Raw genomic sequence first — 24,572 nt, forward strand, 5'->3', positions numbered from 1 at the left:
GTCTACCTAAGACTAGTACTTTGAAAATATGAAACATTTAGCAAAATCCAGGTGGGGCCGGAAAAGGCCCAAAACGTTACTCCTCCTTTTCGAGGTATGGCATGCACTTTTAATTTATAAAGAAATATATTGTGGGGTGAAAGTTTGAACCGTTGCAATTCAATGAGACCCCCTCTAGGAGAAGGGGAGGGGGTGGGGGGTTGCCGAGTTGGCTCCCATCTCACGATCCGAATCGGCTCCCATGAAAAAAGGCAGAGAGAGAAAGATTATTTTAAAATGGTAGTATCGAAATTTTGCTCCAGGGCATAAAAACGAAGAGATCAAGCTATGCCGCCAACTTGTACCACGAACGATCCCACGGGAGTTAAAAAATGAACACTTACGCCTGGACTAAATGTCAGATGCTTCACGAAAAATGCAGATTTTACATGTTTAGTAACGTCCTCAGTTTAGAATCATGAATTACTAACCTGGTTTGCATCAGTTTGATCTGTTCATCTGTGTACTCATTATCCTTACTGAATTCGATGTGTTCGCCATCTTGAACCTTTGAGTTTATCATATGGAAGTAAAACTCATCTGGATTTTTGTCTAAAGCTTTTCGATGCAACAGCTTCAAAGCTCGTTTTTTCTCGTTTGCATTCTTAGCTCGAGCCTGGTAGTCCTTCTGTTTGTGTAAGAGACCTAAATTAGAGCGCTCTTCCGGCTGGTGTCTTTCTCGATGTGGCGTTTGTCGAAGTTTAGCAACCTTTTTCCAAGATGACATGGCCTGTAAGATATTTTCAGACATAAAAAGAGGAATCTTGTTAAAAGAAACTCTCAATTCTAAGTATCCTTTTTTTGTGGACAACAGGTCGCTGCTGTATTGCCGGAAAGAGAATGTAAGAAAGGCTGAAGTTAAAGTATTGGAAAATATACCTACCTAGTATGTGCATTAGAAAATAAAATTTTGAAGAAAAAAAAATTAAAGTTTTGAAAAATTAAAAAGGAATGGCATGAGCAATTGAGCATCATTAGGCCAGGACTGGGTCAGAACCTGTTTTGTAGACAGGAAAATCTACATAACACAGAAAGAGCTTATCAGTGTTTTTCGAGCAAAATTAGTAAACTTTTCTTGTTTTCGAAACTTAAAAAATGTAAGAATCAGTAATGAGCTTCTATCCAATCCTGGGCCCGAATTTGGTCGGCACTTTGACATGGAGATGAGATTCAACATCCGTCGATGAGCCCAAACCGCAGCATCAGCCCATCAGAGATGCCAAGACGACCTTAATTGCACTCACGACTCGTCTCTAGTACTTACATTTGGACCGCGTTTAACAGAAAGGAACCAAGCCACATCAGCTATTGCCAAATTTAACTGGGCAAGTCAATTTTTTACGAGAGAATGTTAGTGCGGACTCCTTTGAAAACTTTAAGGAATTTGCTTCGTATTATAGAGAAAATTCACTGAAATTTGCACCCAAATCCGCCCAAGCGTTTTCATGTAAAAAATTAATTCGCCCAATTAAATTTGGCAATAGCTGATGTGGCTTGGTTCCTTTCTGTTTAACGCGGTCCATTTAAGTCTTACCAATGGAAGGACCGACAAATTCAGCCTCAAGTCTAAAGATGATTGCGTCATTCTCTTAGATAGATGAAGCTACCAGGCAAGAACTATTAGAACACTTCGTGAAGGTACAGGATCACATTTGAAGGAGGACCAACGGTGCAATAGCACCGGGCGGCGGCAAATTTCGGATATTTATTCATTTATTTTTTATTTGTTTAGAAAAAGAGAAGAGAGAAAGAATGAGAGTGTAAAAAAAAATAAGGGAAAAACTATTTGCATGATAAACAGAAGACCAAAGTCTTGTCAACATGCGCGGCGGCAGTGGCGTGGCACTGACTTCCCCTTCGGTTTGATGCTATTGCCGCAATCACAGGCTGAATGTGGCTTGAATGTGGGAGTCATCGGCTCGATGCCTGAATTTTGCGCGTCACGCGCAAAATTCAGCAACGATTCTCAGCAGCCATCGGACTAATGTTGAATTTGTCTGAACTATTCGAGTAGATTTGATACACATCTGGATGAAAATAACTCGAATTTGCTAAATTTCAGCAGTTGAGCGATGACTGTTGACTTCCACATTCAGCTGCTAAATTCAGCGTGTGACTGCGGCATATCTCCGGGTGGGTCGTCTCACTCCTCTCTGAAAATCATGGGCAACTTTGCTGCCGTGATAGCGAAAAGAGCCGTAAGTGCAAAATTTTCGAAATCGAGTTTTCTTCAAAATTTGTCTAAACTCTTTTAGATGAAATTACTGAGACAACTAAAACAGCAAAATTCATCCTAATTTAATGAAAACGAGACGTATGAAAAGCCGTAATTGCACAAAAAATGACACAGTTTTTTTCAAGACAGCCGTAGGTGCAAGAGAGCCAATGAAAACAGAGCTTTCCAGTAAAGTGCCGCCCTCTTCTGCCAATTTCGAACCTGAAAATGTGTATGTTGTGCGTCCTAAACGCAACCACGAAAGCATGCAGAAGATAGCACTTACGGCTGTCTTGCCCAACAAGAACCTAGCATGAAAATGAAAAATACCCTCTTTATGGGATGGAAATAAAATCAGTCGATTTTTAATCATCCATACGATTTCTAGGAGTCTTCCGGACGATTAGTGGCAATTTGACGCAGAACGGAGGCTTCTTTCAATAAAATGATCTTGTAAGATGCTTCTGAGCCCGTTTTCTCAAAACTTCATTTTTGCACTTACGGCTCTCTTCGCTGTCATGGCAGTTCGGGGCGGAAAATTAGCTTCGCATGAGAAATTAAAAGAGCGATCTTTCGCCAACATGGAGCGAGCGCACACTCATATGAGGACACCTCAATGATAGGAGACCACAGTGCAGTGTCCTATGGACAAAAATCGAAAATTCGACTTTGTCGCACAATAAAAATGACCGCTGGATTGAAGAAATGGATGGATGGGAAGAAAAAATTCGTAGTTTCTTGACATGAAAATGCTATTGAAGGGGAGGGAGGGGGAGGGGAAATCACGGAACCTGCGCGGATGCACAAGTAGCGGAGATCCAGCAGCGGGCATCATGTGTTATGACGGGTGATAACTGATATTACCCTACTCAGAACGGAACAAGGCAGAATATTTAGGTAAAAGGTATGTTTGTCTATACAAAAACTATGTTGATCATTTTAAATTCTTAAATTAAGGGCCTCTCAGTCCGGTCTTCCGTTGATGATGCCAAAAATTCGATTTATTCCATGTACGCATCTTCAAAAGTAGATTAAAAAAATATATCAAAATATATCAACGCAATTTCTTGATATGTTGTTCCGAATAACTTCCAGATTCAGAATATGTTTAGTTTTTAGCCCCAAAGTGCCCCAAATAGACGGAATCGTAATTTTTGTGACCTCAAGTCAGGGCTTATGCGCGCACTGAGCGGCATATTGGCTTGTTTTTATAAGAGCCATACGTGAAACCAAAGAGAGCCAGTGTGCATGCATGAGTTCAGCCGTGTTTTTTGATAAGTTGTTGGAATGATGTTTCAAATCCATAATCTATTTGATTTCTACTCAATTGGACCTCTTTAATGACAAATATGGCGTTCGTTCTTTCATGTCAGAAATCAACCACGTGATCGATAAATGAGATGTGATGATATCTTTAAACAGAAATTAAAAAAATACATCAAAATATATCAACGAAATTTTTTGATATGTTGTTCAAAATACCCTCTAGATTCAGAATATGTTTAGTTTTAAGCCACAAACTGCCCCAAATCGACGGAATCGTCATTTTTGTGACCTCAAGTCAGGGCTCAGGCGCGCAATGAGCGGCATATTGGCTTATGATCGTGTCTTTAAACATAGATCAAAAAATATATCAACGCAATTTTCTGATATGTTGTTCATAATACCCTCTAGATTCAGAATATGCTTAGTTTTAAGCCACAAACTGCCCCAAATCGACGGAATCGTCATTTTTGTGACCTCAAGTCGGGAATCGGGTATACTCGTTGAACTGCATATTGGCCCCTGTTTAAGGCGAACTTCACGATTCCTTTCCGATAAAGAAAAAAAAAGTTACATACACATGTGGTTATTAGACATGATGTTCATTTTATGTATACAAAACTCTAATATATACCCCCCTCCCTCCGAAAATTCTATCCGTCTTTCCGCATCGTCCTCCAATTTTTCGGAATAGCCGATTATCCCTCGGATAATCACAGTTTTTTAGCATTTTTTTGTCTTTGCGACTTTTTTCTCACACAAAAATTTAAAAAAAAAATTATAATACGTGTTAAAAAGGTTTAATCTGAGTAAAGGTAACACGGCCTGTTGTTAACCAGTAATTTCAGATCAAATCATGGGGAATGTGCCATGACCGTCTTTTTCCGACCAGAATCGATCTTACTATAATTGTTACAGCCCTCCCCCCCCCCTCCAGGTGCTGCTTTAAGACTTTAATCCCATCTAACGATAGACTATATAAATCGATAGACTATATAACCTCCCTTCCAACGTTACTCATCCCATTTTATTATATGACGATGATACTTCCGCTGTAATTACAGATGGCGATGTTAAGCTAAAAGCTCGTGAAGTCTATGAGCAGGCCTGTATGTGGTTTGAGGCAAATGGCCTCCTTGTCAATCAAAAGAAAACTCAAGCAATTCTTTATTCTGTATCCCCTAGAACTACCTCTTCATTGCCAGAACCCATTTGTATGTTAGGTGATAATTTAAGCGTAAAATTGGAAAGTTCCATAGAATTTCTTGGCATTCATATTGATGCAGGTCTAACGTGGCAACGACAGACCGACATGGTTGTGTCAAAACTATCAAGGGCCTCTTGGGCCATTCGCAACCTTTCCAGAATTTCCACCTTGAGCTGCTGTCTCGCTTTCTATCACGCTCACATAGTGTCTCATATGCGATATGGGCTTCTTCTGTGGGGGCGAGGCTCTAGTGTTGATCAAGTGTTTGTCATGCAGAAAAAAATTATCAGAACCATTTTCAATCTTCCTCATAACTCACACTGCCGCCCGATCTTTGTTAAATATAAATTGTTTACCCTAACCTCCCTGTACATCTGGGATTGCCTGAAATTTGCCATCTCCAGTGCTCTTATTTTGCCTTCTGACCTCCTGCCCAATCATCATTACAACAGTAGGCATAAGAACATCCCTAATAAAATGATTCGATTGAGACGGACTGAGCAGGATGTCAAATTTTCGGCAATACAGATGTTCAACGCACTGCCTTGGAGTGTGAAGCTACACTTTCGTAATGCTGATCTAACATCGTTTTTTAAGGGGCTGCGTGCTTTCTTAATCGAAAAAGCCTTCTATAATCTTGACGAACTTGTAGGCTAGTAAAATTTAAACCTTGTACCTTATGTATATCGCTGTAACTGTTCACCATGTACCAAATATGACGTGTGCCATAGCCTCAGCCAGAGGCTCAATTGTACAAATTATAAAATAAATAAATAAATAAATAGGGGGTCTCTGGTCTCACGTCAAATTTTCCATCTCTATGTCCACCCGTCTTTGAGCTACGAGTTCGGTTCCTACCGCCCGAACGCTCACTATTTAGTAACTTTGTGGCCGCTCCACCCCTCCCCGCCGCAAGTGTCATTTAAAAAATTTGACCTCATCTAACGATGGCCTATCGGTAGAAGAGGTCGCACCCAAATTTCACTTCTGTATGTGCTACAGACTTCGGACTAAAATGTTTGTCACTACCGCCCAAACGCACGTCTTCAAGTATCTCTGCTTCCGCCCCTCTCACCCCGCCACAAGTGTCATTATGAAATTTTGACCCCATCCGACAATAGCACATATGTATACGTGGTTTTCACTTTTTTATGTCTTTCTGTGTTTCAGCTATGAGTTCGGTCTCTACTGCCCAACCACTCGCCTTCAAGTATCAGTGCTCCCACCCCCCTCCTCCCGCCCCAAAGTGTCATTAACAAAATTTGACCTCATCTAACGATAGTCTATATGTTCAAGACCTCTCATACCAAATTTCATCTCTCTATGTGCTTTTGTCTGCGAGCTATGATTTTTGTCCCTACGCGCCATAAGGACACTGCACTGTGAGACGTGTAAATGTCCATCGAAACTTCGTATTCCTCAAAGAGCTTATTGCAAAAACGGTTTTTTTCGCAGCCCCCCCCCCCTCCTCAGGAATTTCTTCAAACTTTGTCTATTGATAACTCGTACTTGATCGCCTCTTTTCCCAATTTTCAGACCCCCAAAAAATTTGTGGGGGGGGGGGGAGTCAAAACCTGTGAACTTCGATATCTATCTCTCGAACAAAAAAAGATATCGAGGTCCGGTTTGGACAAAAAATCGTCTAAAATTTCATACTCCAGGATTTTAAAGGGCAAAATCCCGAACTAACATTTTCAAGTTAACATACGTGCTTTTTTCAGTTCTTGAGACTAGAAACATTATTTTAAACCAAGGATACACAAAGATCTCGATTTTTTATTTGGATCAAAACCAGTTTTTTTTAAATTGATCGTTTTCTTCCGCATCCAACGAGTGGTCCATTAAGCTGGGGAACCAAAGGGTTCGAGAGTTATGGACGATTAAAGTTTCTGCCCTACGCGCGCCGACCGATTTTTGCGCGTCCAACTATGGTTCCAAAGCCGGATTTGGGTGTTATTAAAACAGATTGAATGTTCAAACCGTGCGAAAGAAGTTTTTGGAGATGCTGGAATTTAGAAAGTACGAATACTTCCAAATAATTCACTTTTTCCGTAGTGCAACTTGAGAGGTCCACTGAGCGGCCGGTCGGTCGGTCGGCGCTCGGTGGGCCTCTATAGAAGGCTCCGAAGCTGTAATTTTAAAAAAGTGAATTTTTTTAAAGTATCTGTAATTTCTGAACTCAGCGACCCTCAAGCATCCCTAAAAACTTCTTTCGCACGGTTTGAACATTCAATCTGTTTTAATAATACCCAAATCCGGCTTTGGAACCATAGTTAGACGCGCAGAAATCGGTCGGCGCGCGTAGGGCGGAAACTTTAATCGTCCATAACTCTCGAATCTTTTGGTTTCCCAGCTTAATGGACCACTCGTTGGATGCGGAAAAAGACGATCAATTTAAAAAACTGGTTTTGATTCAAATGAAAAATTGAGATCTTTGTGTTTCCTTTGTTTAAAATAATTTTTCTACTCTCAAAAACTGAAGAAAGCGCATATGTTAACTTGAAAATGTTAGTTCGGGATTTTGCCCTTTAAAATCCTGAAGCATGAAATTTTAGACGATGTTTTGTCAAAACCGGACCTCGATATCTTTTTTGTTCGAGAGATAGATATCGAAGTTCACAGGTTTTGACTCCCCCACCCCCCCACAAATTTTTTGGGGGTCTGAAAATTTGGGAAAAGAGGCGATCAAGTATGAGTAATCAATAGACAAAGTTTGAAGAAATTTCAGAGGGGGCGAGAAAAGCCGTTTTTACATCAAGCTCTTTTCTCTCTTTTTATCTGGAATAATTCGTCAGTTTCTTTAAAAAAAAGATTAGTACATGGCCAAAGTGCGAAACCACGTACCTCCGTTTTTGACCTTGCAGACTTTCTGTCATACATCATTTGATCTTTGGAAAATTAGTCAATGTAGTTTCTCGGAAACCCTCTGGATACTTTTCTTCATGTGTATGCAGAATATTCTGTATGAATCTCAAGCCATAAAGCAGGCTTGCTCCTCTTTGAAATAACGAAATATGAGCGAAAATTCTGAAATACCCCGACGGAGATGCGTGGTTCCGAACTTTGACCATAGACATTTCTCTTCCTACCATACCTCATTATCATCTTTATCGCGTCATAAGAAAATCATAATTCCTTGAAAAATTATTTTTCTCTCCCGAAATACATATTTGCAGCCATTTTCTGCACAAATAGGCAATTCCATCTCACTATCGCAGAATGGAATTACATTATTAATATTAATAATGATAATAATATTTTTTATTTTTTCACTTGTGCACAGTATATATACAGACAATATGACAAGCTCTCCGTATGTCCAAGATATAGTTTATGTACGTACGTTGTTTATTAAACCTCTAAACCATTTTACCTGCTTCAAAACCCATACAGGGTTATCCAAAAGTCACCTACCACCCATGTAACTTTTTTCCTAATTGAGATAGAAGTTCGAAACTTTGGCAATGTTCCTCGATCTAAGGAAGTAACTTTTTGGTCCCCCAAAAATTTTGGAGAGCGGGGGCTAATTTTTTTTTTTTTTTTTTTCTTTTTTTTTTTCAAACGGCCACCCTCCTTTTGTGATACCTCATTCGAAAGATATTAAAAAAAGAAAATTTTTGGCGCAAACCGCAGGTCAAAATGTTGATTTTTGACAAAATGGCGGCCGGTCAAAGTTCAAAATGGGGACAATTTGGCATCTCCGTTTTTTATCGGCAGATTGATCGGAAACTCAGAATCCAAGGGTTTCTTGGGACGAGAAAAACGATTCTGGCATTAGTTTTCAAGAAAAGTCAGTCCTTTTCAAAATGGCGGCTTAGAGCGGGAAGTGGATATTTAGGTTGTTTATCGTTAGATTTGAATGAGACTTGGTATCCAGGGGTATATCGGCACGAGAAGAACGAATCTTTCATTGGATTTTTGAAATTTCGACTTTAAAATGGCGGCAAAAAAATGACGGGAAATTCATATCACAGCTGTTTACCGATGGATTTGCACGAAACTGTCGATACTCTGGTGGCTTTTAGCTCGAAAAAAATGAATATTTCAATAGATTTTTGAAATGCGGTAGAAAAATCGGTGTTATGGCCGGCGATATGGATTTCCCGTCATTTTTTCGCCACCATTTTAAAGGTGTCGAAATTTCAAAAATCCAATGAAAGATTCGTTCTTCCGATATATACTGCCGAGTGCCGATATACCCCCGGATACCAAGTCTCATACATATCTAACGATAAGCAGCCTAAATATCCACTTCCCGCTCTAAGCCGCCATTTTGAAAAGGACTGACATTTCTGGAAGACTAATGCCACAGTCCCAAAATACCTTCGGATTCTGAGTTTGAGACCAATCCGCCGATTAACAACGGAGATGCCAAATTTCCGCTCTTTTGTCAAAAATCAACATTTTGACCAGCGGTTTGCGCCAAAAATGTTCTTTTTTATTATCTTTTGAATGAGGTATCGCAAAAGGGGGGGTTGCCATTTGAAAAAAAAAGTTAGTCCCCACCCCCCTTAGGAGGACCGCCCCCCAAAATTTTGGGGGAACCAAGAAGTTGTTACTTTAGACCGAGGAACATTCCCAAAGTTTCAATCTTCTATCTCAATTAGGAAAAGATTTACAGGGGTGGTAGGTGACTTTTGGATAACCCTGTATATGACAAAAAGACACCAAAAATATCAGAGGGAAACAAGGCTAAAAATAATAAACACAATATGCAGGACGGTTCGGCTGGTCACCCGAGCCTTTATCAACCGCTAAACACAAAAAAACCCTGCCGCAAGCGGCAGGGTTTTTCTGTGGGGTTGCCGGCCAGTAGGGGACGGTTCTTTTTGTAGTCCGCGCATTTACAAAGTTTCAAACTTCTATCTCAATTAGGAAAAAAGTTACAGGGGTGGTAGGTGACTTTTGGATAACCCAGTATATTTCGTTTTTGATATATTTAATATTAACCAATTTTCTTTTAGCCACACACCTAATCTCTCTAGACCTCTATTAATTTTTATCAATTCCTACCTTCTCTTCTCCTTCACAATTAAATACTAGTGTATCATCTGCAAATAAGCTAACCTCAGATACCTTCACTACTTCCTTTAGGTCATTTACATACAAAGACATAAAGACGGAGCGCTAAAATCAAAAAATGAAGTTTCTTTTCAATCACCTCTACTATTGGCTAGAGGATTGGCGGCGAAATCGGGACAAGTTTGAAATTCAAATGTAGGGCGGGAACTAAATAAAATTGCGGAAATAAAGTATTTTAGGTTGATTTTTGCCCAAATTCACTTACACACCCGTATTTTTATAACTTTAGGTTAGTTTTGGTCCGTCGTCGACCGATTAATTTCATTTGGGAGTAACGGTCATCTACGACTGTAACGGCCTGTTTGAACCGGCAGAACCACCATGAGCAGAAGAAAAACCAACTTTATCTGAGATTACTGCCTGTTACCGAGCAAAAGTAGGTGTATTATAATAGGACGCCATTCCAACTTTCTTAATACATTCGTTTTAGGCATTTAAAATACGTTTCGAAGAAGAAATGTGGAAAAATCAAGAGGACAAGTTCAAATCAAATTTCCGTTTGCCGCCATGGATTCCCGCGCTCTTTTACACACTCACACAAGCACCCAGCTCCAAACCAGGCTTCACTTTTTCCCCGTGCTTTTAGATACGAGCACTCCGTCTTTATGTCTTTGTTTACATACAACAGAAACAGAAATGGTCCTAACCTACTCGCCTGCGGTACTCCTAATTCTACACATATTTCATCCGATTTTCTTGGCCCTATTTAGCTTGTTGCTTTCTATCACTCAAATAATTTTCTATACATTTTATCGCCTTCCCTCTAATCCCGATTTTTATCAGTTTCCTAACCAATATTATTCTATTTATAGTCTCCGAAGCCCTCTTTAAATCAAGAAACACCGCAACCTTAGTCACCCTTTTCTTTTTACTTTCCCTCCATTTGAATAGTGGTCCTTGAATTAACTCCTCAGGTCCCATCTTTTTCTTACGACCCCTTTGTTCATCTACATATGATGGGCCTGTTGCAAACTTTTGCTAGAGCAAAAATAAGAGTTGTTTCCTATAGATGATGCCTCAAAAATCACGATGGGTGCATCGGCAAAGTCTGAAATGCACTCATAACTTCACAATCTGCGTAAGAAATTTGCGGTTTTTTGAGCTTCCCGCCTCAAAAACGATACTGCGGCACAGGTGAACATTTTGTTAGAGGAGTCGTTCCATCGTCGGCAATGTTCATCATGGCCGACGCTTCCGCAGTTCCGCGCGTAATTCGAGGAGAGTTCAGGGTCAATCAAGGCGGGCGAGGAAAATATGAACGTAAACACGCCGATTGTTATCTGGTCTAATTCTGTTCAGGTGTTATCTCGTCTCATCACACGTGTTTTGGCAGATTGGCGTCGGCCATGATGAATATTGCCGACGATGGAACGACTCCACTAAAAAAATGTTCTCCTGTGCCGTAGTATCGTTTTTGAAGCGGGTAGCTCAAAAAACCGCAAATTTCTTACGCAGATTGTGAAGTTATGAGTGCATTTCAGACTTTGCCAATGCGCTCATCGTGATTTTTGAGGCATTATCTATAAGAGACAAATCTTAGTTTTGCTACAGCAAAAGTTTGCAACAGGATCATTATGCTAATATCCTTTAGAAACTCCTGCAATCTCTTGACAACTATCCCTTCTATGATCTTCACTTCAATTGGCAAGGAATTTTTAGGTTATAAGATTTTCCACTTAACCAAAATTCCCTATTGTTTTAATCAGCGTTACATTGGCCAACTTAAGCTCATCTAGCATACAGCCTTCTACCAAGGATTAATTGACTATTACCTCTAGAGTTTTACTAAATTCTTCAATCATATCCTTCCCTAACCAGCTACATAGCGGATATCCACTCTTGCTGTTCTTCATTGCTACTTACTACTTAAACTACTTAAATTCTACTTAAATTTCTACTACTATCTATCTATCTACTATCTTTTATCTATTTTTTCACTACTTTAATTTCCTCTTCGTCCGCTAATTCCCTTTCATCTAAACATTTCCTCGACCCGTCCCGTCATTAATTTATCCACCTCCTCACCTTATACTATCATAGGTACCCTCCTGTAATTTCTCTACACTAAGTGCAAAGCATTTATTTAATTCACTTGCCGCCTCTTTTCTTTTTTTGGTCTCACAATTTATTGTTACTAATTTACCCTCATTCGCCTTTTCTCTCCCTAGCAATTCATTAAAGATAGGGAATTTTCAAGCGTTTTCAGAAACTGTGAGAAAGGCAAAGCAAAGCCTGATGCCCCCCCCCCCCCCTCACCTGAGCAGTCAAAATGTCAATTATGCAATTGGAAATGCCCTTCAGAATTACTCGTTGACGACTGTTGAGAAAACGTTAAAAAAAAAAAGTTCCCCCTGAAAACCCGAAGTTTTTGAAAATGTATGTAATTTTGGGCTCTGAGGGCTCATTTGAGGCCCCCAAAATTTACCACATGGTTAAAGAGCCGTACGCAAAAACGACATTTTTCGCCCCCCCCCCCCCACTAAAACTTATTCAAACTTCGTCTATCAGTTACTAATACTGGAGCGCTTCTTTCCCCAAATTTTCAGACCCCCAAAAAATTTTGGGGGGAGCTAGGGGGGGGGGGGTGGAAGTCAAAACCTGTGAACCTCGATATCTTTCGAACGAAACAAGATATTGAGGTCCGGTTTAGACGAAAACTCGACTAAAATTGCATATTTTAAGATTCTATAGGTCAAAATCCCAAAATTACATTTTTAACTTAACTTATGTGCTTTTTTCAGTTTTTGAGGAAAAACAATTTCTTTTAAACACACCAAACTGAAAGAGCACAATTTTGTATTTCAACCGAAACCAGTTTTTTAAATCTCTCGTATTTTTCCGCATCCAACGAGTGGTCATATAAGCTGGGGAACCGAACGGTTCCGGAGTTATGATCGATTGAAGTTTCCGCCCAACGCGCGCCGACCGATTTTCGCGCGCAAAAAAGTCGGATTTGACTGTTATTAAATCAGATTGAATGTTCAAACTGAGCAAAATGCATTATTAGGGACTCTTGAGGGTCGCTGAGTTCAGAAATTACAGATACTTCCAAAAAATTCACGTTTATAAAATTACAGCTCCGTACAGGACCACTGAGCGGCCGGTCGGCGCTCAGTGGGCCTCTAAAATAGCGCTACGGAGCTGCAATTTTGAAAACGTGAATTTTTTGGAAGTATCTGTAATTTCTGAACTCAGCGACCCTCAAGAGTCCCTAATAATGCATTTTGCTCAGTATGAACATTCAATCTGATTTAATAACAGTCAAATCCGACTTTTTTGCGCGCGAAAATCGGTCGGCGCGCGTTGAGCGGAAACTTCAATCGATCATAACTCCGGAACCGTTCGGTTCCCCAGCTTAAATGACCACTCGTTGGATGCGGAAAAAGACGAGAGATTTAAAAAACTGGTTTCGGTTCAAATACAAAATTGTGCTCTTTCAGTTTGGTGTGTTTAAAAGAAATTGTTTTTCCTCAAAAACTGAAAAAAGCACATAAGTTAAGTTAAAAATGTAATTTTGGGATTTTGACCTATAGAATCTTAAAATATGCAATTTTAGTCGAGTTTTCGTCTAAACCGGACCTCAATATCTTGTTTCGTTCGAAAGATATCGAGGTTCACAGGTTTTGACTTCCACCCCCCCCCCCTAGCTCCCCCCAAAATTTTTTTGAGGTCTGAAAATTTGGGGAAAGAAGCGCTCCACTATTAGTAACTGATAGACGAAGTTTGAATAAGTTTTAGTGGGGGCGAAAAACGTCGTTTTTGCATACGGCTCATTGGTGGTCTAAGTCTTCGGGGCAGTGTTCCAACCCCACGAGCGCCATGTCGCCAAATGCTCCTAAAAAATCGGCCATGGCCCCTAAAAAATGAAGACCCTGCGTCAAACGTGGCCCGTATAAAATTGTCGCAATCCCAAATTACGGTTTGATGATCTCAAGATTTTTGTCAGTCAGCCTGGACTGAACGCGCAAAGCAAGCAGTTGCGCGTGGAACCTCGTCGCGGCGGCGGCTCAACAGATCGAGAATCATCGTAGACTGTAGGAAGCGTGGGGGGGGGGGGGGGGGGAGGGTGTATTTTTAATTTTCAAACTTTCGGAATTTCGGATCTGATAATCTTATTATTCTCAAATACTCCCTAGTATTTTTAGTTCCTCTTCTTAACTAGTTTTGCGTTAATTTTTCCATTTTTGATAAGGTAGATACTACTAAAACTTTTCTTTAAATTTTTGAAATGGAATTTTGTCTGCTAATATATTGTTACTTGTTAGTTTCTTTATGACTCCTAATTTGTTTTCAAATTGATCATTTAAATTTATATAATTTAATGGTTCAGTTTTCAAGCTTTACTAATCACTATCTATTCTGTCTCCCTTTAAACCTTCAATTTGTCTCTTAGAATTTAGAATATTTTCAGTTTCTATTTTCATAACTACTTATTTTGAGTAGACTTTTTTTTTCTCAGATAAAGTTGGTACTTGGTACTTACAATTTTTTTCAACTTTGATATTTAATCTTGTTTTCTAATATGTTAACTGTTAAGTTTCTTTTCGATTCATCTTCAGCTTTTTAGTTTCTTCAATAAACGAATCATTTCGTTAAAAAATCCAATTTTTGTTTTCTGTCTTTTCACTACTGTCTTTCGTAACACATGGGCACTGTTTACCTCTCTTAAAAATAAAATTAGGGACTCATAGTATGACTCACATTTTTTTCTCTCAAGATAACCCATTGCTCATCTTTCATAATAACATCAGTTATAATATTCTTGTGTTTTATTTTAACTTTTCAGACTTCTCACTAAACAGGATAAGAGCAAACAAAATGTATACAAAATTCAAAACAAGAACGAGAGGTGCCTTCAGCTCAAAGTTACATTTGTGGGGGTTATACAAGGTACACTCTACTAGAGTACCTTTATAGACAGAGTGTGGCTATTTCTGTTCCGGTTTTTCATTGGTCACGTGAAAATAGGCTGACACGATGTTCTTACGGCCGTAAATAAACAAACAAGATGGCTGTTATCAGCAAGCAAGATTGAGGTTATGCACATCTTACATCCTTCTGTGATAAAGGTGAAAGGCGATTTAACAATGTTTTCATGTGTTTTTCGTGTGTAATTTGTAGATATGCTAGTTTTAATTGTTACTGCCGTATAATCAAAATTTGTGCCAAATTTAGCTTTTTATCGATGTTACGGTGAGCCGCCATCTTGTTTGTTTATTTACGGCCGTAAGAGCATCATGAAGCCTAAAAACTCGTTGACCAATCAAAAAGCGGAACAGTTTTCCTGTAGTAAAAAGATATGAATGGCCATACTCGGTCTATAAAGGTACTCTACACTCTACTACAGGTATGGACCAATGGAATTTTAGAGAGTAGTCGAAACGCGTAGATTTGGCAGCGTCCAATGGTACGACTGCGACGCCATATTGAAAACTTATTTACTTTCTGTTTTAAGAGTGGGTCTATGACGCGCCTTTTGTACAAAAACGTCGCCGTTTGTCCAGAAACCGAAAACTACCAAATATATACGGGAATGTTAAAATATATGTTACATTATTACTTATATGGAAGAAAAATGACAATTATATAAGCAATGTGCAATTATATGTAGAAAATAATGCAAAATAATTGAGGAAAACGATTGAGAAAAGTGTCTCTTTTAGGTTAGGTGTCATCGATGTTACGGCGATGATGTCAATCGTAAATTAAATTAAACATCTTTAGATTCAACTCAGAATGCTTACACTTACCTTCATGATGAATAAGTTTAAGTGACTAGTGTTTTTTAATTGTGACCTCGCTTTCGCCGTTTCTACCATGAACAGTAAGTATTTCTCCATCATTACGTTGGTTTCGTACAACTGAATGTTGGGAAGGGGTTTGCCGCAGATGCCATGCACTATTTCCTAAAGGCTTATTTCTTTTGCGGCAACTTCACGTCCCTTGAAGATTAAATTAAATCGTTCATTTGAGGGGCTTGCAGGACAAGTCGCCTAAATGAAGTTTTTCCTATTCAGAGAAAAACTTGTTTAAACCTTCAAAATTACATGGAACCTTACGGTGAGAGGACTACTGTATCACTGCGATACCGTCCTATAAGAACTTGTGTCAATTCGTAAAGCAGATATTAAGGGAGGTAACAACTGATTACTCTCCTAATGATACATCCATTCATGACCCACGCAATTTGTACTCATAGAAAAATGTTCACAAGAGGTTCTATCAAAGGTGGCTCAAGGCCCATTGGTCTGCAACTAAGGCTGTCTCACACACCCTGGATGCTGAAAGCAACGAACTACACCTCGTTGGCTGAATACTATTCATGGTAGAAACGGCGAAAGCGAGGTCACAATTAAAAAACACTAGTCACTAAAACTTATTCATCATGAAGGTAAGTGTAAACATTCTGAGTTGAATCTAAAAATGTTTAATTTAATTTACAATTGACATCATCCCCGAAACATCGATGACACCTAACCTAAAGGAGACACTTTTCTCAATCGTTTTCTTCAATTATTTTGCATTATTTTCTACATATAATTGCACATTGCTTATATAATTGTCATTTTTCTTCCATATAAGTAATAATGTAACATATACATATTTTAAAATTCCCGTATATATTTGGTAGTTTTGGGTTTCTGGACAAACGGCGACGTTTCTGTACAAAAGGCGCGTCATAGTGGGTCTCGTCAATTTCGTGGTATTTTTTCGTGTTCTCAGTTGAGGTTTTCGTTATTTTGAGTTCTATCAATTTTTTAAATTCATCTGATGGCTTATCGAAGCTGACGGATCTACCAGAACCTCATTTTGAACTGCGCGGCAAAGACGGTACGACTTACGACGTCACTCGATGGCCTATAATCTCAGCGCTGCCACTTCCGCACCCCGTTTGTCCATACCTGTAGTAGAGTGTACCTTGGGGGTTATAAAAATAAATGAAAAAAAAAGAAAAGAAAGAAGTGAAGTGTGTACTTTTGTAAAAGCACCTCTCATTTTATTTTCATCGAGCCAATAGTATTTTATTCACTCGTGAGATCCTTAGAACCAAAAAAAGTAGGCAAGTACAATTTTTGGAAAAAAAAAAAAGGGGGGAGGTATTTCAACTTTAAGAAAAAGCTTCTCAACTTGTGGAACGATAAACGTCATACGATTTTTTCAAGTCTTAAGATCACATACAATTTTGAAGCTTGAACGTACTCGTTTTCTCCAAATCAGAAAATGAATACTTAACTTATCTGATATCTCCTTTTGTTTCTAAGGACCTCAAATAAGGTGCTTCTACATAGTTCTACTACTTTTCATAATAGGAAGTCAGAAAAAGTATTATTTAATTGAACAAACTTTAAGTAAACTAAAAGCTCCTGGTTTTAAATCGGAATATCATTCCTTTGGCCTTTCCCTTTCCCAAGTAATGGCTGCGAACTGCGACTCGCAAGTCCTGTAACTGTATATCTTGCGTATAAATTTTCACTAAATGCGCCGTGATATGCAGGCAAAAATTTAATTTGGCCCCTAAAAATTGAACTTAACGGGCCAAACGGCTCCTAAAACTTGGAGGTGAAGTTGGAACACTGCAGTTCGGAGGCTTAAAGCATGCATATTTACGAAACTTAGGAATTATATTCAGGAAGAACTTTTTTTTAAATAGTACGACAGGCCTTGCAGTGGGTAATGGGCCTGTTGCACCAATTTTTTTTATTGCTTTAATCAAAAGATTTAAGGCTCCCGATGTCACAGGAATTTTCCCGGAGTTTTTTGATCACCGGAAACCCCCAAAAAATCTACTTAAAAACGCCACAGAATTTGGATTTTCAAAACGGTCGTTTCGGGTCCGCCATACTCGTGACGTGAAATGATATGATAGACCTGGTTTCTTCATCACTTACAATGTATTTTCCCGTAAGGAAATGGCAGCCGCTTATCAAATGCAAATATCGAGTCAATCGATAATTTTTTGATCAAAATGGAAATCAGAAATGGATTCCTCGTACGTTTAAATGGTTTGAACCATCATCAGATAAATAAGAACCGACGGGATAAACCCTATTTTTAAGGAAGACTGTAGTCAATGGGCGATAGTTTACATCTGCTTAGTGATAACAGACATGGACATTAGCTCGATATTTGGCCATTTTCATGAGTTTTTACTTTTTTGTCACTATTTGAAGGTAAGTTTATTTTGTAAGTCAATTGTTCAGTGCCTTAGGATCATGTTAAAAGCTGCAAAGGTATACTTTGTCACTTATTAATTCAGATCACACTCCGGCAGTCCAACGCTCAAACCTGGATGTAGCGAGTCAGTTTTTTTTATTTATTTTATTTATTTTATTATTTTTATTTTTTTATTTATTTATTCTTTTGCTTTTTGCACATTTGGCTTCACAAAAACGTCATTTTCTAAATAAAGGTACTGATAGGTATAAACATATTTACGTACAAATCGTCTTAAATTCATTCATTGACATTCAAAAATTCATTGATTGAGTACGGGCATTTTTCAATCAAATGCCTTGTGGCCAGCTTATCGAATGTTGGACTATATATGCTTTCCTGTATAATATTTGGCAATTTATCAAAGAATTTCCATGCCTTTGTTAGGTATGTGTCATTCTTTGATAAACTGCTAAATTGGTGATATCTTGTGTCATACCCATGTGTCTCTGCCTTATCTCCCTTCAGCCTTTTAGCCAGTAATTTTAAGTGACTCATAATTATTTTGGCCGGTAATGTTAATATCTCATTTTTTATGAAGTGTTCTCGGCATGATGTATCTTGCTTCAGTTTCAGAATGGTTCTGATTGATTTTTTTTGGAGAATAAAGATTTTCTCTACCTGTTTATTACTCGCGCATGACCAAGTATTGATACAGTAATTTATATGAGACTCGACTAGTGCGTGATAGGCTAGGAGAAGAAGTTTTTTATCGCAGAATTTACTTAACATCCTCAGGACGAAAATTGACGAAGCTATTTTAGATCTTATTTTGTCACAATGCATTTCAAAGTTTAATTTATTATCAAGGTAGAGTCCAAGATATTTTAGTACGTTTACTTCTTCTAATTGCCTTTCATCCACGAATATATTGAAGTTCCAATTACATTTAATTCTAGTATGTATCAGCATAAATACTGTCTTTTCTTCATTAAAATTCAGGAAGTTAATTTTGCACCATTGAAGTAAGTAATTCATGAGTACATAGGTGTCTTTTTCGAGATTCTCTAGACATTGACTGCGGACAACCATTAGGATGTCATCAGCGAATAGTAGGATTAAGAGTAATGATTTTAGAGCTTCCAATGTAATCTTCCTTTTAAAATATGTAGCTATATCATTAACAAATAAAATAAATAGAATTGCAGCAATCACAGATCCCTGTGGAACACCACCCAGTACTAACAACTTCTTTGATTTGAATTTCTTATTACCAACTTGGATTTCAACGTACTGAGTCCTCCCCACCAAGTAGCTTTCCAGCCATTTACAAAATTTCTCACTGAATCCTATTCGTTTTAGTTTATACATTAGCAGATCAAATCGAACTGTGTCAAACGCTTTTTTAAGGTCAACCGCAACTATGACTGAATATTTGTGTTTCTTTCTATCAGTGAGTAATACATTATGACATTTCTGTATTGCTGCCTCTGTGTTGAGTGATTCACGAAAGCCGTACTGGTGCTCATAGAGAATTTTATGCTTTCTTAAAAATCGAGAAATTTGCTTCACCACTATTTTTTCATATATCTTCGATAAGGGGGACACTAAGGACAGGGGTCTGTAATTGCTCAAGATTTCATTGGCGCCTTGTTTAAATAGAGGTGACACTTTGCTAATTTTTAGCGATTCTGGAAACGAACATTCTGAGAAGGATTTATTTATGAGAAGATTCAAGGATGGAGTAAGTGCTGATTTGAACATTTTTACCGTCATGTTACTCAATCCATCGTGGCTTTGGGATTTTTTGTTTTTAAGTTGTTACTTCTTACTATTTCACTCTTTAATGCTTCACTGAAGACACCAAAATGATAGTATCAATCATTGATGATGAAAAAAACTTACCTTGGACAATACTGATGAGATGAGGAGACCGGTATGATTTAGCTGGAGGCAAGGAAAGTAGACGAAGGATCCTCCTTCGGTTACCAGACTTTATCGATAAATTTTTCTGTGTAGTGTTACATTTAAAACACACAGGATTTTAAAATAACATAAGTTAATAAAACGTGGGAACGTTCTGAATGATATTGAGATGTTTGTTGAAGAGTTAAGAATGATTTACACGCATTGAGAGAACATCCATGGTTTGAGCATTGGACTGCCGGAGTGTGTTCTGAATTAATAAGTGACAAAGTATACCTTTACAGCTTTTAACATGATCCTAAGGCACTAAAAAATTGATTTACAAAATAAACTTACCTTCAAATAGTGACAAAAAAGTAAAAACTCATGAAAATGGCCAAATATTGAGCTAATGTCCATGTCTGTTATCACTAAGCAGATGTAAACAAACTCCTATTGACTACAGTCTTCCTTAAAAAAAGGGTTTATCCCGTCGGTTCTTATTTGTATAATGAAGATTTTAACCATTTAAACGTACGAGGAATCCATTTCTGATTTCCATTTTAATAAAAAAATATCGATTGACTCGATATTTGCATTTGAAAAGCGGCTGCCATTTCCTTACGGGAAAATACATTGCAAGTGATGAAGAAACCATGGCTGTCATATCATTTCACGTCACAAGCACAGAATACGTATGGCTCCACCAATCACAAGTATGGCGGTTGAAAAACAACCGTTTTGAATGGGTCGGTTCCAAAAACAGCTTTTTTTGAGTTTGAGAGGTTCGCTGACATTGGTAGTTCAGCTAGAGGCGTCGTCAGCTAAGTTGACAGTTGTTTACTTTCCGTTTTACCAAATTTGGCCTCTGCACAAAGCGGCCTTCGCTACTATTTGAAAACATCCGTCTCATAAGCGTATCGTAAAAAAGCTACTTATCAGTTACGATGTGCGACTTTTGTGTGGTTGTGATTTCTGTGCGGCTAAAAATTAAAGTGTTACAAGGTTTGAAAATATTAAAAAAATTCATCTAAGCTTGTGTTCTTGCTTCTGCAAGAGTTCGATATTTTCATGTAGAAAGTAGTGACGCAAAAACGCCTGAAAACTGAAAGTAAACAACCGTCAACTTGGCTGACAACACCTCTACTACCATTTCCATCGAAGCCATCACCTTGACACTCTACTTTGATCAGGTAGAAAGCACTTTTAATACATACCATCTGCCAGTGCATCAACCGTTGTGTCTGTGCATCATTTACATGGGTAGTGAAGGATTCTAGTATAATATGAACAGAACAAGACAGAGTAAAAGGCTCTGTGCATCATGTTCTGTAACTGGTCAAGAAAAACACAAGAGGAGGCTGGTCATTTAAAGACCTTTAAAATTACTTAGTTTCCAGTAGAAAGAGACACTTACAATCAGAATGAAATGGCTGAGGCGAGGTGAATGTGGTCTTGAATGAGGTGAACGCAAGGAATCTACTCGACTATGAACTAGAGTCCCTTTATAGACGCTATTGGTACCAATTAGTACTTAGTAGTGCTGCCGTTCTCGCTCAGCCCAAGATTCCGTGATTCGGAACTATTTTATTCTAGAGTACCTGTATAGGGAGAGTAGCGACACATCTGTAACTCCGAAAGTCCATCAGGCCTTCACCGATGCCTCCGCGAATAAAGTTAGGGCCCAAAAGAGCAGCCAACTTATGAATTTCAATTATCCAGAGCGATTTACTGATACTATTGTTACGAACCGTCCATTATAAAGCACGTGTTTGACTCAGTTTTTGCATAAATATACTCAATTTCGCGGAAGAACGCTCATTTCTGTACATTCTTGGCCATCTTGGTTAGAATTGGAATCTGCAGGCCGCAAAGACATAAAGACGGAGCGCTCGTATCTAAAAGCACGGGGAAAAAGTGAAGCTAGGTTCGACGCTGCGCGCTTGTGTGAGTGTGTAAATGAGCGCGGGAATCCATGGCGGCAAACGGAAATTTGATTTGAACTTGTCCTCTTGATTTTTGCATATTTCTTCTTCGAAACGTATTTTAAATTCCTAAAACGAATATACTAAGAAAGCTCGGTCTGCGTCCTAACATAATACACCTACTTTTGCTCGGTAACAGGCAGTAATCTCAGATAAAGTTAGTTTTTCTTCTGCTTATGGTGGTTCTGCAGGTTCAAACAGGCCGTTACAGTTCTAGATCAACGTTACTCCCAAATGAAATTAATCGGTCGACGACGGACGGAAACTAACCTAGAGTTTAAAAAATATGAGTTTGTACCTGGATTCGGGCAAAAATCAACCTAAAATACTTTGTTTCCGCAATTATTTTATTCAGTTCCCGCCCTACATTTGAATTCAAACTTGTCCCAATTTCGCCGCCAATCCTCTAGCCAATAGTAGAGGTGATTGAAAAGAAGCTCTAGAAGCTTCATTTTTTGCTTTTAGCCCTCCGTCTTTATGTCTTTGGCAGGCCGGCAGTGAAATTTTGTGCGTTAGAAGTTGGTTAGAAGGGTGGCTGCACTTTTGGGCCCTAAGCCCTCCATGAACCCAACGAACTACACCTCTAGAATGGCCGACCAGTGTTAGAGACTCGGAACGTTTTGAAGTTGATATAGGTTAGGTTTACTTGGGCTCACACAGCAGGCTGCCATCTAAACCCATGTCAGACGCTGCCCACATTTTGCCGAATATTGTTGAATAAAGTGATAGCAATGAAAAGATTGCATAATAATCGCACCTCCAAAGGTTTTCTTAACTCAAAAAATAGGAACTTGGAAAGCAAACCTCAAAAAAAATTAAAGTTTACATAGGTTGAAATTTTCACATGTAATCCTTATGGGTGAGACGCAGCAGAAATGGAGATTGAGGTTAGCTATACTTGGGCTCCCACCCCCCTCCTGCCTTCAAAAACCGGCCCTTGCGCGTTACGCAGGTTTGCTATCTCCATAGAGTACAATAGAGTCGCAAAGTACTGGATCGCCGATGAAGTCACTTTTCGAGGCTGTTTTGTCCAGTTTTCCGGAGACTAGTGTGCGGCGACTAGCGATGACGCATACGCAGAGACTCGCGCTCAGCGCTCCCCACTCCCGACAGTCCCGACTCGGCTCCGTTCGTCGGCTAGACACACACTGAACCAGCTAAAATAAGTAGGCCGGTAATAAGTCTGAAATTGAGTCCGTATATGAATATTATCTCGGAGTAACATACATTAATGGATTCATTATGGCTTTGAATATCTATTTCAAGCAAAATTTGCACAAATTAATACCGATGGAATTAAAAAAAGTCGAAAAAACACAAGCAGTCGTTGATTTCTCCATAAGCCACCGTGTTAAAAAATGCCGGTTGGTTCACAACTTGGTAGTTAAGTCAGAAATTAAATCCCTATATGAATATTCTCCAGGAGTAATATACATCAATGGATTCATTATGGCTTTGACTATCTAATTATAGCAAATTTTGCACAAATTAATATCGATTGAATAAAAAATGTCGAAAAAACACAGGCAGTCGTTGCTTTCCCCGTAAGCCGCCGTGATAAGAAATGCCGGTTGGTTCACACTTGGTATAAGTCAGAAATTAAATCCCAATATGAATATTATCCAGGAGTAATATACATCAATGGATTCATTATGGCTTTGACTACCTTTAAATAGCAAAATTTGCAAAAATTAATGCTGATTGAATTATAAAATACCTAAAAAACACAAGCAATTCTTGATTTCTCCATAAGCCGCCGTGTTACAAAATGCCGTTGGGTTCGCAAATGGTTCACTATTTTCGGAGCACACGTGGCTCGGAAACGCCTGTTAATGGATTGGCTTCATCGGCGCTCCAGTACTTTGCGACTCTATTGTACTCTATGGCTATCTCGCGGCCATTCTAGAGGTGTAGTTCGTTGCATGAACCGATGTGTCGCTACTCTCCCTATACAGGTACTCTATTTTATTCCGATTATTTTCAAAAATTCCGGGAAAAAGTTCCGAGATTGGCCCGGAATTAATTCCGATTCTTGACGCGGGCTTTTCAAATGGTTTACCCGTTTTATAAGACGGCCGCCCCTTAAAATCACTGTCAGGGCGTCATGAATATTAAATGAACAGTTTCTCAACTGGTTTGGACGTAATTATGACGCCCTGACAGTGATTTCAAAGGGCGGCTATCCTATAAAACAGTTAAATCATTTGAAAAGCCCGCATTAAGGAATGGGAATTAATTGTAATTAATAATTGACATAATTGACCATCTCCCCGGAATGAAAACTCTGCAAATTATTTTAATTTTATATAAATTGAAGATTAAACGTTAGAGATGTAAAAATGACACATTTAAATGGATCAGTCCATTTACTTGAAGCTTTTCTTTTTTAGGAACATAGGTTTTCCCAGCAGCAAAATATTTGCTGTTTAATAAATTTTCAGAGCACTTTTTTTCATTTATGCTACGTCAACTTTTGAAATTTTCAGCTTTGAACTTGTTTTCTTTAGAGTCACTGCAATGGATGTGTAGTGTATAGTATAGAAGCTCGACTGACACATCCGTTTAGGAAAGGAATTTTTTGGTTTTAATGCATAAATTGGCTTTAATTTTCTAATAATTTATTTTCTTACATGAAAATAACAAACAAATATAGAAAAAGGACAAGGAGAAAAATAAGTACGGCTTGGACAAAAATAGACACGGAATCACTGATAATTAACTA

At 38.6% G+C, this 24,572-nt stretch overlaps 1 protein-coding gene across 2 annotated transcripts in view; it reads right to left on the reverse strand.

Annotated features, from left to right (window-relative positions):
• LOC109035776 (probable U3 small nucleolar RNA-associated protein 11) overlaps window positions 1–21,454 on the reverse strand; it is a 32,251-nt gene extending 10,797 nt beyond the window's left edge. Inside the window, exons 1-2 of one of the 2 annotated variants that reach the window (XM_019049525.2) lie at window positions 21,083–21,454; window positions 471–769 (exon numbers count right to left, since the gene is read on the reverse strand). In XM_019049525.2, the coding sequence (XP_018905070.1) occupies window positions 471–769; window positions 21,083–21,097 (314 nt within the window). In that variant the 5' untranslated portion in view covers window positions 21,098–21,454. The remainder of the gene's footprint in view (window positions 1–470; window positions 770–21,082) is intronic. The other variant, XM_019049526.2, reaches the window with a different exon arrangement.
• Window positions 21,455–24,572: the final 3,118 nt, after the last annotated feature.

Source organism: Bemisia tabaci, chromosome 1, assembly GCF_918797505.1.
Source record: "Bemisia tabaci chromosome 1, PGI_BMITA_v3".
NCBI classification, from domain to species: domain Eukaryota; kingdom Metazoa; phylum Arthropoda; class Insecta; order Hemiptera; family Aleyrodidae; genus Bemisia; species Bemisia tabaci.